Raw genomic sequence first — 13,507 nt, forward strand, 5'->3', positions numbered from 1 at the left:
CGTGATCCCGATCAATCACACTGCGGCGGTGGACCACTGGGGGAGGTCGAGGTATCGCCGGCTGCAAGGCCCTTTCCATCCATTGGTTTATCGCGTTGGTCGTATAGGCGTCCAACGCCTCGGCCATTCGACGTTCGTACTCCTCAGCATCCCCTCCGCTACCACCACTACTACCACCAGCATTACTCATTTTGCGTTGTTGATCTTGAACAGAAATTAAGATAGAGAGAGTACTCGTTAAAACAAGTCGTGCGAATGAAAATGACGAACAAAGCGCGTATATATAGTGTTTCGAAAAAAAAATTTATTTTTTCGCGCTAGGCGGTGCGCTGGGCGATCCGGGCGCTGCAATAGCGCCGAACGGACCGCCCAGCCGACCGCCCAGCGCCATATAACCGCCCAGCGCTGCGCGGTTTCTCTCTCCACTCAGCCGCTGGGCGGCTGCAATAGACCGCCCAGCGCCGGCGCTTGGCTGGGCGGTCGCTGGGCGCCTATTGTGGATGGTCTAATTGAGTAAGGCAAAAAAATCTACTTACTTAGTTGAAATCAATATCCATATAAAAAAGATTTACCACGCCCTACCAAACACGTTTCAAGGAATATACCTTTAGAATTGCAACGACTTGTATTTTTTTCATGGCGTCTTCGTTGGGAGACAATATGCTTGAAAGAGACAATATTAACATGTTGAAGGTTAGATATTAAAGATTTAATCTAGCCAAAACCTTCTTGATTAGGTAGTCTATACTCTATGCACCAGTTGCTATTACAGTTTTTAAATTCCAAAAAATCTTCCTTTTTAAAATAATCAACTTTTTGTATTGCTTATGTTTAACCATGAGCGATTAGAAGCTACTTATTTCTCACTATTCTAGTTTACAAAACCAAAGCACTAATTAGGGCGAAGCTAGGAATGTGGCAACGGGGGGGGGGCGATATTTTTTATCTCAGATATTAACCACTCTATTATTAGGCCAAGTCATACATACACAATCAGTGACGGATCTATCATGGGCCTAGCCACCACTCCAGCAGGGGGCTTGGCCGGCTCCTAGACCACTAGCATCTCTTTATAGAACAGAAAGGAGGAGCGGAAGAGAGGACTGGACAACACCGGTTGTCAAAACTGGAATTTCTTCATTTTTATTTCTCGTCATTTACCTTCAATCTTTATTCAAGAAAATAAATTGGATAAAAGAGAGGTGAGATTTTCTTTTTAGATTTATTTCTTCCATGGATAGTACGTAGAGGCATAGAAATGGGAAAAAAATAGATGAGGTCTCAAAAGAATAAATGCTTAAGTAGATAGTAGTACTCCCTTCGTTCCACCAAAAGAATAAATGCTTAAGTAGATAGTAGTACTCCCTTCGTTCCACCATACGTGATCAAAATAGATCAGGTGTCAAAAGAATAAATGTTTAGGTTGTCCTGCTATGGGTGTCAAATAATCACAAATTATTTAATATTTCCAAATTTATAAAAACTAGCTTAGTTCCAAAAAAAACTTCAAAATTTATTAAGACAAATTTTCAAATCTTATTAAGATAGATTGGTCCAGAGAATAAATAAGATAAAGAGGGAACATCATTTTAGGTCAACGAACTTTGCCAAAGTATCATTTTAGGTCCGTGAACTTTGAAAATCTTATTTTAGGTCCGTGAACTTTGAGTTAGTATCATTTTAGGTCCTTTTTACTATTTCCAAGTTTTTTAGGACGAAAATACCCTCAATACCTTAAAAAATATATATTTTTAATAAATTTATCATATACTCATATTTTTTATAAATATCTTTACAATATATTTTTGACAAATTTTCTAAATATAATTTGACCTTAAATATTATCACTTAATTTTGTGACATGCAAGTAAAATTGCTTCTTCAATTTTTTATATTAATTTTTTTTAAAATTGAATAAAGAACTTTTCTTTAATAATAAAAAAATTGAATATTTATTAGAGAAAAGTTATTTATTCAACATTAAAAAAATAAGATAAAAAATTGAAAAAGCAATTTTACTTGCATGTCACAAAATTAAGTGATAATATTTAAGGTCAAATTATATTTAGAAAATTTGTCAAAAATATATTGTAAAGATATTTATAAAAAAATTTGAGTATATGATAAATTTATTAAAAATATATATATATTTAAGGTATTGAGGGTATTTTCGTCCAAAAAAACTTGGAAATAGTAAAAAGGACCTAAAATGATACTAACTCAAAGTTCACGGACCTAAAATAAGATTTTCAAAGTTTACGGACCTAAAATGATACTTTGTCAAAGTTCGTAGACCTAAAATGATGTTCCCTCTAAGATAAATTATCAAAACACATCATAAACAGTTAATACTATCATCTAACGTTTCGTAAAATGTATAAATACATTATACTATAAAATTTAATAGTATTTTAATAATTGTATTCTTTTTTTTTAAAATTGCACTGGCTTATTTAAATTCCCGGTTCTGTCACTGCGCGCAATCAATCAATAGTTGGTCTACGTACTATTGCATAGAGCACTTGTAGGGAACTTCATTGCGGAAATATTTCTTTCTACGGAGGCAGTGACAATTGGTATCAGTGACAACTTAACCCACATATAATCCAACCGAAAACATCATAAAAAAGTTTCCTTGCTGAAACCATCTTCTAAGCAAGACCTCCTATCTCCACTATTTGTGAAAATCTATGTACAGGAAAAAGTTGATTTTGAAGCTAATAGTACAAAACATATTCAGTTTAAAATTTGGCATCATTTGACCCGCCACGAGTTTTAAGAAATGTAATAGAAAGTGAATTGAAAAAGTTAGTAACATGTGGGTCATACTTTTATATATTATTTTTTAAAATAAAATGTGAGTGGGAATAAGTTAATGGAATGTGGGGTCCACTACCAAAAATGGTAAAAGTTAAATGTGACAAATTTTTAGGGACGGACGAAAAAGGAAATAAGTGACAAATTTTCAAGGATGAAGGGAATAATAGATAAATATTCTCTCTGTCATATAAAAGATGCCAACATTCTTAAGTGACTCGAGATTTTTAAGTGGAGTTTTTGAGTAAGGTAAAATAGAGAGAAAAAATTAGATGAATATTTTAATGAGATAAGAAGAAAGAGAAAGAGAAAATTTAGTCCAAAAGTAGAATGCGTTCATCATGATTTGGATAAACAGGAAAGGAAAAATAACTATCTTAAATATGGGACGGAGGAAATACTTCAAAGTGAAGTAGGTTCTTTGAAATAAATTGGATAATCTATATTACATGTCAATGAAAGCAATACCATTACAAAAGTGAACTTAAAATTTGGGCACAAATTTTAAAAATATCAAATAGAGCACAAATTTAAAAAGAAAAAAGAAAAGAAAAGACAATCCTTATTTCTTTCAACAGAAAATTAAATCCACAAAATTTAATTTAAACACATTAAATAAAAGACCTGCATAATTAAAGGAATGAAAAAACTTAAGGATTTTTAATTGTTAAATACATAAAATTTACTAGTATACCCTTGAGTAATGGGGACCATGGGCTGCCAAACCTCCACCTCCCAATATTGCCCGATAATTGTTTAGAAGTATAGAATAATTTGTTGTGCCCAATATTCCATGTCAACCAAAGTCGTTCACTTAAACACGAATCACACTCCCAAAATTCTATTACTTCTTAACTACTTCTATAGATTTTTATTCCTTACCTCGCCAAACACAGTCTATAAATACGTACAATAGGTAGCATTAACATGTATCACAAAACAAATTAAACATTCTTACAATTTCAAGTTCTCATTCATGGCTTTTAAGATCTTTCATCCCATTGCCTTCATCTTCCTCATTTTCATACTACTTGCTCCAATTGGCCATGCCAAGAGGAGCACCCCAAGTGACAAAACCTCATCACCTTTTGATTTCATCAAGAAATTAAAAGGCTGTCACAAGGGAAACCACACAAAAGAAATCCACGAGCTCAAAGCCTATCTCGAGAAATTCGGTTACCTCAAATATGAAAACAAATCCCAAGCCACTGACGATGATTTCGACGATATCCTAGAGTCAGCCGTCAAAACCTACCAAGAAAATTACCACATCAAACCCTCAGGCATCGTAGACGATGCAACGATATCCAAAATGACAACCCCGCGATGTGGGAACCCTGATATCGCTAACGGCACTAACTACATGCAGCCTCGTGACAAGAAACACAACATCCACACAGTGTCTCACTACACTTTCTTTCCCGGAAACCCTAGATGGCCATCTACCAAAACCCATCTCACTTTTCGATTCTCTCCCAACTTTCCCGTGAATGCTGTAGCCCCCGTGGCACGTGCCTTCCACAAATGGGACTTAGCCACACACTTCACCTTTGCACAAGTGGGAGCCAATCAAAACTCTGATATGATCATAGAGTTCCATCGCCGCGACCATGGAGATGGAGCCCCTTTTGATGGCCCCGGTGGAGTCCTAGCTCATGCATTTGCACCTACCAACGGAAGGTTCCATTATGATGCCGACGAGAGATGGTCTGTTGGCTCAGTGGCGGGTTCTTTCGACCTAGAAACCCTTGCGCTTCATGAAATCGGACACCTTCTAGGGCTCGGGCATAGCTCGATCAATGAGGCAATCATGTTTTCGGGGATCGGATCCGGAGAGATCAAGAATTTGCATCCGGATGATATCCAAGGAATAAAGGCTTTGTACGGTCGCTAAAATTCCATATTACTATGTGTTTCCCTATTCTACTTTATGTGTATCGTTTGCATGTGAAAATAATTTCCCTATGTTGGGATTTATGTCATACTATGTGTTTGCTTTTATGTGAAAATACTCTTTCTATGTTGGGATTTTGTAATAGGACTGATAATTAAATACTCTTTCTATGTTGGGATTTTGTAATAGGACTGATTAAGGTTTATCTTTAACCAGCCATTACATTTGGTGTTCTTGTCTTCTCTATATACTCATAATTAAGTACTCCTTCCATTCCACTCAAAATTTCCATTTTTTCTTTTTAATTTGTTTTGGTACTATTTCGAAATAAATCCATCTCTCATCTCTACTCGTTAAAATATTCAATTACTCTCTCGGTCCCAACTAAATTGAGACAAATCTTTTGGGCAAGGAGGTTAAGAAATTGTGTTGAAAATTATGAGAGAGTAATAAAGTAGGAAAGATAGAGAAATAGTAAAGTAGCCGGTGAAATAAAGTAAGAGTGATTGGATGTTTTGTTTTTTGTCAAAAAAAGGAAATGACTCAACTTAGATGGAACATCCCAAAGAGAAATACGACTCAACTTAGTTGAGACGGAGGGAGTACATTTTTTCTCTCAACTTACTTCATCTAACAATTCCACCTAAAATCTCGTTTGAGTGAGACTGAGAAAGTATTATGAAATTGAAGTGAAGTCCTGACAATAATTAAATTATGTTCTACTTATTGAAATAATTAATTACCGAGTATAAATTATTGAACAAAATAATGTACTTATATAATTAATTACCGACTATAAAGTATTGAATAAAATAATGTACTTAAAAATATAAAAGTTCAAATCTAAAATAATTGAATCATAGTATTAAATAACTAAACAAAGTCTTAATAGTTATAGAAACACAATATATATCCAATCCGTTGCTAATTAATTAGCAATCTAAAATTAAGACTAATTATTAGTCATTAGATTAAGAGATCTAAGTGGTTAAAATAATATCAAGTAGATTATAATTTAAATTTAAATAATTAGTAAATAAATTTAAAAGGTATTAATGTCAATTATTATATGTTGTAGTTAAAACTAACTATTTTCTCTCTTCAAAATCCTCTCAAAATTTTACATTTGCGTAACTCTCTCGATATGAATTATTTTTTACTAAAAAAATATATTAAAGGTAATTTTATAAGGATTCTAACGAAATCTCAATTGCATATGTTCCAACGACGTTCCAATTATGAAATTTGATAATTATTATTTTAGTTTTCATATATCAACAATTACTAAAGAAATATATTAAAGGTGAATTTATAAGATTCGAACGAGATCTCAATTGCATATGTTCCAACGATGTTCGAATGATGAAATTAGATAATTATTATTTGATAATTTTATATTTTGGTGTACTTGTGTTGAAATATTCATGTCATTGTGTTGATATTTGTAATACATAATGTTGATATAAAAAAAACCACGAAAATTATCATATGATAACAGAATGACGATATTACCCCTTTGTTGATATTTTGTCTTATTTATTGAAATTCATAAACATTAATCTTATCAATTTGTCTCAAGATTTAAGAATATTGATTTAGTCTTAGTTTTAGATTATGATGCTATAAGAATTACTTGAGGGCATGATCTATCGTTATAGCATATCACAATAGCATATGCCAATAATACGAAAGAATCTATATAAGAAGTGAATATTTAATGCAATAATAAATTCTCTCACCTTCAAAACTAATTACCTCTCAATTCTCTTGCAGCAAAGCAAAAGGCGATTTCGTCGCCTTGGCGACCCCCACACTCCGGCCCGACATCATGTGAGGGGGTTCAATCAGGGTACGCAGTAGCCCGTTAAGGGGTGGGCCCTAACCCAATGGCTGCCAGAAGCCCATCTTCCAAGGCCTCACACTTGTGCCTGAGAGATGGAAGCAACTACACGATAGCAGTGAGATTCGAACCCAGGCTCATTACAGCAAGATCTGCCCCTCCGTTGCCAACTGCGCTACGCCCCTGCGGGCAATTACCTCTCAATTCTCATCATTACTTGTCGATACCAGGAAGAAATTTTCAACACTGGAAAATGGGCAACTTCGCTAGCATAAATTTATCTCCATACTCTAAAGTACCATAATTGTGCAAAATTGACTCATTAGAGGGCTACAAAATATATTTGTTTTACTTCTAAATTTGCTTTGTATTGCCTAAAACAGAAAACACCGTCTGGTTTCATTCAAGAATTCGGAATGAAAATAACATAATGATCACAATAAAAGGACTATTGTCGGGCTTTGCATTCAAAACACACTTGTCCAATAATAATTACCCGAATATGGATGAAATGTCTTTTTCGAAATTAATAATATGTGGACGGACAAATAATGTTTTGAACTTTCAATATATCAAAAAAAAAATACTCAAAAACATATCATATTACAATAAAATATTCTTTCCATCCCACTCAAGATGTTCATATTCTTGAGTGACACGAGACAGTGATCATTGTGAAAATAACATAATAATCACTATTGACACAACAAACAAACTATTGTTGGGCTTTGCATTCAAAACACACTTGAAAATGGATGAAATGTATTTTTCGAAATTAATAATATGTGGATGGAAAAATAAATAAACTTCACTCCAGTAGATGAAAGACATTTCTTTGTCCAAATCTATGATGACAAAATCGCAATCAAGATGTTTAACACAACTATAAAGTAGTATGAAAATCATTGACTTTTTATATTTTTATTTATTTATGGTCAACTTCTACTTAAATTTTTAATACCTTGATTGCTAATAAAAACTGCCTAGAACAATTAGGACTGGGAAAAAAACCGAAATATCAAAATACCGGTCTTATCGTACCGAAAAAATACCAAAAATATTGATTTTTCGGTATACCGTGATTTTCGGTACGGTATGATACCTTACCGAAAGATTTTGGTAAGGTAACGGTATGAATTTTCATATACCGGGGTATACCACGGCATATCGAAATCCGATATATACCGTAAATTAAGATATATACCGTAAAATATAATAATTATATATAAAATATGTTTATATATTTTAAATTATAAAATCTATTGAGAAATATATATTTAATATGAATAAAATATATTTAATATATTTTTTTAATTATAAAATATAAATAATATTCTAAAAACTCAAATATTCTATTTTCATTGATGTTGAAAATGAGGTATACCGCAAAAGTACGGTATACCGAACTTCGGTAAGGTATATCGAAAATGAGTTACGGTATCGGTATGGAAATTCGTCATACCGAAAATAAGGTATACCGAAGTTCGGTATACCGGAAATTTTGGTAATGTAAAATGTATAATTTTTTTCGCATACCGAATTTATGGTAAGGTATACGGTATGATGGTTTCGGTAAGATATACCGTACCTACCCACCCCTAAGAACAATAGTGAGTCTTCCTCTATCCCTTTTTTATAACTTGAGAAATCAACTTTTTCAAATGGTACGTGACATGATACTAAATGCTCAATCGGGTACCTTCTTTGTAATTTTGGTTTCAGTCAATTTCAACTTTCTTTTTTTTTCTTCTTTTAATTTTGGATATAAAATCAAAATATTAGAGTTGTTTGATTTTTATTATTTGGATATTAATTTCAATATCACAATTTTGTTTATACGATTTACTAGTATTGTACACATCGGTATATGAATTTGGTATGGAATTGAATTAGTGGGCCGATTTTGTTGTTTTAAGGAAAATAAATATTCTTGATGGTGGGCCTTAAATGGGCCAGATCAATATTTAAATTGTAGAAACCCAGCCTATATCTGTTTCAATTTCAGATATTTTGGGCCTTACAGAGTGTAAAATACTAATCTAACTAGTTTTAGCTCATTCAAATATCTGATTTTTTGAGCTCGATTTAATGTTCGTCTCTACATATTCATGAACAAGCTCTCAAGCCCAAATAACAGAGCACCTTCAAACTCGAGGTTTCCTCGATAGAATTATCGAGCTCCAAATCAGACTCGAGCTCGGCTCATTTACAATCAAATCAAGCTCCGAATGGCTTACATTTATAGCCCTTATAGGAATAACACTTTATGGCTCAAACTTTTGCTGTCTTTTATAGTTGATATCTAACTTTACTACCTTTTCTTCTCCATTGATTTTGATCAACAACAAGTTTAACTATTCAATGAATTAAAATGAATATGTGCATGTTGCAATTTTCACATGATCAATGAAATTATTTCTGAGTATCTATATTGGATTAATGCACTTTCTATCTTAAATTATTTCAAATTTAATTCTTATACAACTCTCTTAATTTAATATATTTTTGTGTCATTGGCTTGGTCCTCAAAAGTTCTTGTCTTTAATTTGAAAATTTGGTAATGAATCAAGAATTATAAGTCTTGTAGGCATTGGTGATAATGAGGATTGGCAATTTGGCATTGCTGTCCCAAGTTAAGTTTCCATGTTAGATTCTTCCAACTTTTTCCTATCAAGATGTGCTTGCTTTACCAAAAGTATTTTTTGAGTTATATGCTTTGATGCTAAAAGAAAATGCCATTTATCCAAATGTATTTTTCAGACTTGGATCGATCATTACATGGCTTTCTTCCTTCACTTAAAGTAGTGTTTAGTGTTTACCATATTTCAAGGTATATTGTCCTCTGTTCAAAGTCAAATTCGTTTAACTAACAAAATTAATACTACTATATGTTAATTTTTCAGTTTTTTTGAGAAAATGTGTAGGTCAATCTTTCTTATAGCATAATGCCTATAATTAAGGTTGCATGTTATACAAACATAAGACATTGATGGGCACATTATTATTGCTCGTCAATCATATAGGGCTATGTGCTGGACCAAGATCTATAAATAATAGCATAGGCGTAGCATTGCATAGGCCTCTTACTTCTCACCATTATAATAATATCCAATTTTAATAATAGTATGCAAAAGTTATTAATCCAACAACCCTTTTTATTAGGTCAACTATTTTTTTATATATAAAATAGTATCCACCGATCCCCTATTCAGCATTTCGTATTTCCATTTTGGGAGTATTAATTATTAAATCTCTCATTTTAATTTTTAATTTGATATATATAGATCTAACATTTTACATATTAATAAAATTAATACTTAAAACTTTTTTTTCATTCATTTTTTTTATATTCCTTAAAATCTATGTCTACTCTGAAATGAGAACTAATAAAGTTATTTAGAAACTTAATTCAGCCAAAATGGTTTTTACCTATGCATATAATAAAGTAAATGGTTAATTTTGACTCATTGTTCATTTGTTTGTACTCCGTAGCATTTATTAAAGAAATTTCACTAGCTAATTTTCATTTAGTACCCAACATTTAGCTTTTGAGAATAAAATATATTTAAAAAATCCGACAAATACTGGTAATTCTATAGATGTATGAAGTGTAATTTAATTACATAATATTAAATTTAAAATACATATTGTTTAGGTGCAATAGAAACGTGGATTTGTAATTTTTTTTGTGGGGGGCATTTTATTTCTAAAAATGAAAGAGTAATAAGTATTCAATTCGTGAGTCATATTCTTTTTTAATCATTCCATGTAGTTTTGTCATTTCAATTTTTAGCAAAACTTTATTCTCTATTATACTTTATCTTTCTTTCTTTTTATCTTGCATCCACAATTCATCCACAATTCATCACTAAAGTCCATTCATTCACTACATTATTCATGTGTCACGGCCTCTCCCTCACAGATTCAGGCCTCCGCGGCTCCCTCCCCGCCACAGTTGGCATGATCCAACACCTCCAAAATCTCAATCTCTCCAACAATTCCATCAACGGATCCATCCCTTCCACTCTCTTCTCCGCCGCCGACCTTCAGTTCTTCGATTTGTCCAACAATCTGCTCTCCGGCTCCCTCCCGGAGCTCGTCGGGAAGCTTTAGAATCTCCGCTTTCTGAACCTTTCCGACAACGCTCTAGTAGGAAACCTGCCGTTAAATCTGACGGCGCCTCCGAATTTAACAGCTGTTTCCTTAAAAAATAACTACTTCTTCGGCCCGATTCCGTCGATATTCGATTCCGTTCAAGTCTTAGATCAGTCTTCCAACTTGATCAACGGACCTCTACCGCCAGATTTCGGCGGCAGCCATCTTTCCTTCTTCAACGTTTCCTACAACAGACTCTCCGGCGAAATTCCTCCGCAATTCGCCTCCCTAATTCCGACCAATGCGACGGCGGATCTTTCGCACAACAACTTATCCGGTCCGATTCCGGCGTCTGATCTCTTCTTCCACCAATCCACAGATTCACTCTCCGGCAACCCCAATTTATGCGGCCAACCACTGCAAAACACGTGTCCTGCTCCATCTCCGACTCCCGCCGGAGTCGGAGTCGGAGTTCCGCTTTCCAATTCTCCTCCGGCAATCGCAGCCATTCCGAAAACAATAGCATCCAATCCATCAACCGGAGATCCCTCTCACGAGGATCGTTCCGGTCTCACGACCAGAACGATCCTCGCGATAGTCATCGGAGACGTCACCGGAATCGCAATCCTCGCAATCATCTTCCTCTACATCTTCAAAAGAAAAAAATTTGTCAAACACACAACCAAACCAGAAGAACAGACCGCAAATGAGTTCAACTGGGCGTGGCACGTGGGCTATCCTACATCCACGAGAAGAAGCACGTACACGGAAATCTAAACCCCAGCAACATTCTACTGGGCCCAGACATGGAGCCCAAGATCGGAGACATGGGCCTTGAGAGGCTTCTCACGGGTGACACCGCAGGCTCGAGGGCCGGCGGGTCGGCCCGGAATTTCGGGAGCAAGAGGTCGACCGTCTCGCGCGAGAGCTTCCAAGAACTGGCTACGCCCAGCCCTAGCTCGAGCGCGATAGGACTTTCGCCCTACCACGCGCCCGAGTCCCTGCGGAGCATCAAGCCGCATCCCAAGTGGGACGTGTTCTCGTTCGGCGTGGTGTTGCTAGAGTTGTTGACCGGGAAAGTCATCGTATCCGATGAGACGGGACCCGGATTGGCCATCTTGTCTTCCACGTCAGCGGACGACGACAAGGGGAAAATTTTGAGGGCGGCTGACGGGGCGATCCGGGCTGAGCTGGAGGGGAAGGAGGATGCATTGTTGGTGTTGCTAAGATTAGGGTATAGTTGCATTTCTCCTATGCCACAAAAGAGACCTCAAATGAAAGAGGCTCTTCAAATACTTGAGAGGTTTCCAATTTGTTCATTTTCTTGATCATAACAAGTGGTGATGAATGAGCCCTAATTTCTGTAGAGATTTTTGTATGAATGATTCTGACGAAACATGTTTAATTTTTGTCCCTGCATCACAAACGCACAAGTTTGTCTTATAGCATAAATTAATGCACTGAACAGCCCAAAGTCACTAGAGATAATTTGTATTCTATATTTTGTTTTTAAAGAGTTTATAAAGTGAGAGATCATGAAAAGATAGTTTCAACTGCCACCGTGCCACGCGCTAGCTTATAATGAATTTTATATAGTTTAATGGTGTGAATTATATGACCAACTAATTAATCAAATGAAATTTTCATTTACAGTGCTGTGCATGCATTTTCGTCTTTATTATAATTTGAGGATAAACAATATTATCTCCCAAGTGGCCTAGTCCCTTCCATATCTTCTGAAGGAAAAACGTGTTAGAAATATAACCAACGAAAAGAGAAAATTTTATGTCGGAAAAGTAAAGGAGTGAGAAATTAATGAATAATGATGATTTGGATTCATGTATTACGTCTGCATTTGTATGACCTATAGTTCTAAAGGACACTGTCACACTAGTCGCTCTTATTGTTGATAAGGGAAATTAACACTATGTGTATTGCTTTTTTCTAAATATTAAAACGATTAATGACCTCACACGTTAAATATAAAGAAGAAATGGAGGATAGGTTCTAGGGATCTTAGATTCTTAAGGGCGTGCACAACACATCTGGATTCCAGGTCACCAGGTTCGACGAAAGCGAGGCGTTGCTACGCAGAAAATAATATTGATATGGGCTATGCACAACACATCTGGATTCTTAAGGGGTGGACGCAGAAAATAATATTGATATGAGCCATATTTCATAAATTTTGTTTTAAAGTGTCATTTTGGATGATTTGGATTATTGATAGGGGCTTCACATACTAATTTATGTTAAATTTGGACAAATATGACAATGCAAACACACACGTACGACACTACACACACGGCCCATACGATCAACACATGGTCTTTGCGGCTACATTACTGGCCGCAAGTTTCAATTATCTTGTAATTACATAATATTTCTTCCGTTCATAAAAAATAATTTTATTTTTCCTTTGAGTATGCCCATCAAAATTAATTACATTTCTAGTTAATGCAAACTTTTACACCATTTTTCTTTTTTTCTTTTTTTCTCCATTTTATCCAATTTTTTTCTTTTTCTCTATTATAATACATATTTTTTTCATAAATGGGACTACCAGTAGATATTGGGAGTATAGTATATAGATATAACTTCTATGAATTAAAATGATACTCCCTCCGTCCCCGGTAGCAATAAACATCATAGTAGATGATGCAAATTTTAATGTAAAACTGATAAAGTTTTGATAAAGGAAAAAAATTATTTGAATAGTATTAGTAGATATGAGACGAGGAATAATATGCTACATACGTTATGTGAGCTTCTTATATGAGCACCACTCTCGTTTGACGCACGTTTAGCTTTGTTCGTTTCGATTTATATATTTAGTTTGATTCTAATACATTAAAAAATAT

The 13,507-nt window shown here is 34.6% G+C and overlaps 1 protein-coding gene and 1 pseudogene across 1 annotated transcript; both read left to right on the plus strand.

The window, feature by feature from the left end:
• Positions 1-3,737: 3,737 nt before the first annotated feature.
• Positions 3,738-4,797, plus strand: LOC121786211 (metalloendoproteinase 3-MMP-like). Its single transcript, XM_042184798.1, has one exon. It carries the CDS (start codon positions 3,794-3,796, stop codon positions 4,709-4,711), a length of 918 nt encoding a protein of 305 aa, XP_042040732.1. The 5' UTR covers positions 3,738-3,793; the 3' UTR covers positions 4,712-4,797.
• Positions 4,798-10,330: 5,533 nt separating this feature from the next.
• Positions 10,331-12,188, plus strand: LOC121786025 (annotated as a pseudogene).
• Positions 12,189-13,507: the final 1,319 nt, after the last annotated feature.

This window comes from Salvia splendens, chromosome 22, assembly GCF_004379255.2.
Source record: "Salvia splendens isolate huo1 chromosome 22, SspV2, whole genome shotgun sequence".
Taxonomy (NCBI): Eukaryota; Viridiplantae; Streptophyta; class Magnoliopsida; order Lamiales; family Lamiaceae; genus Salvia; species Salvia splendens.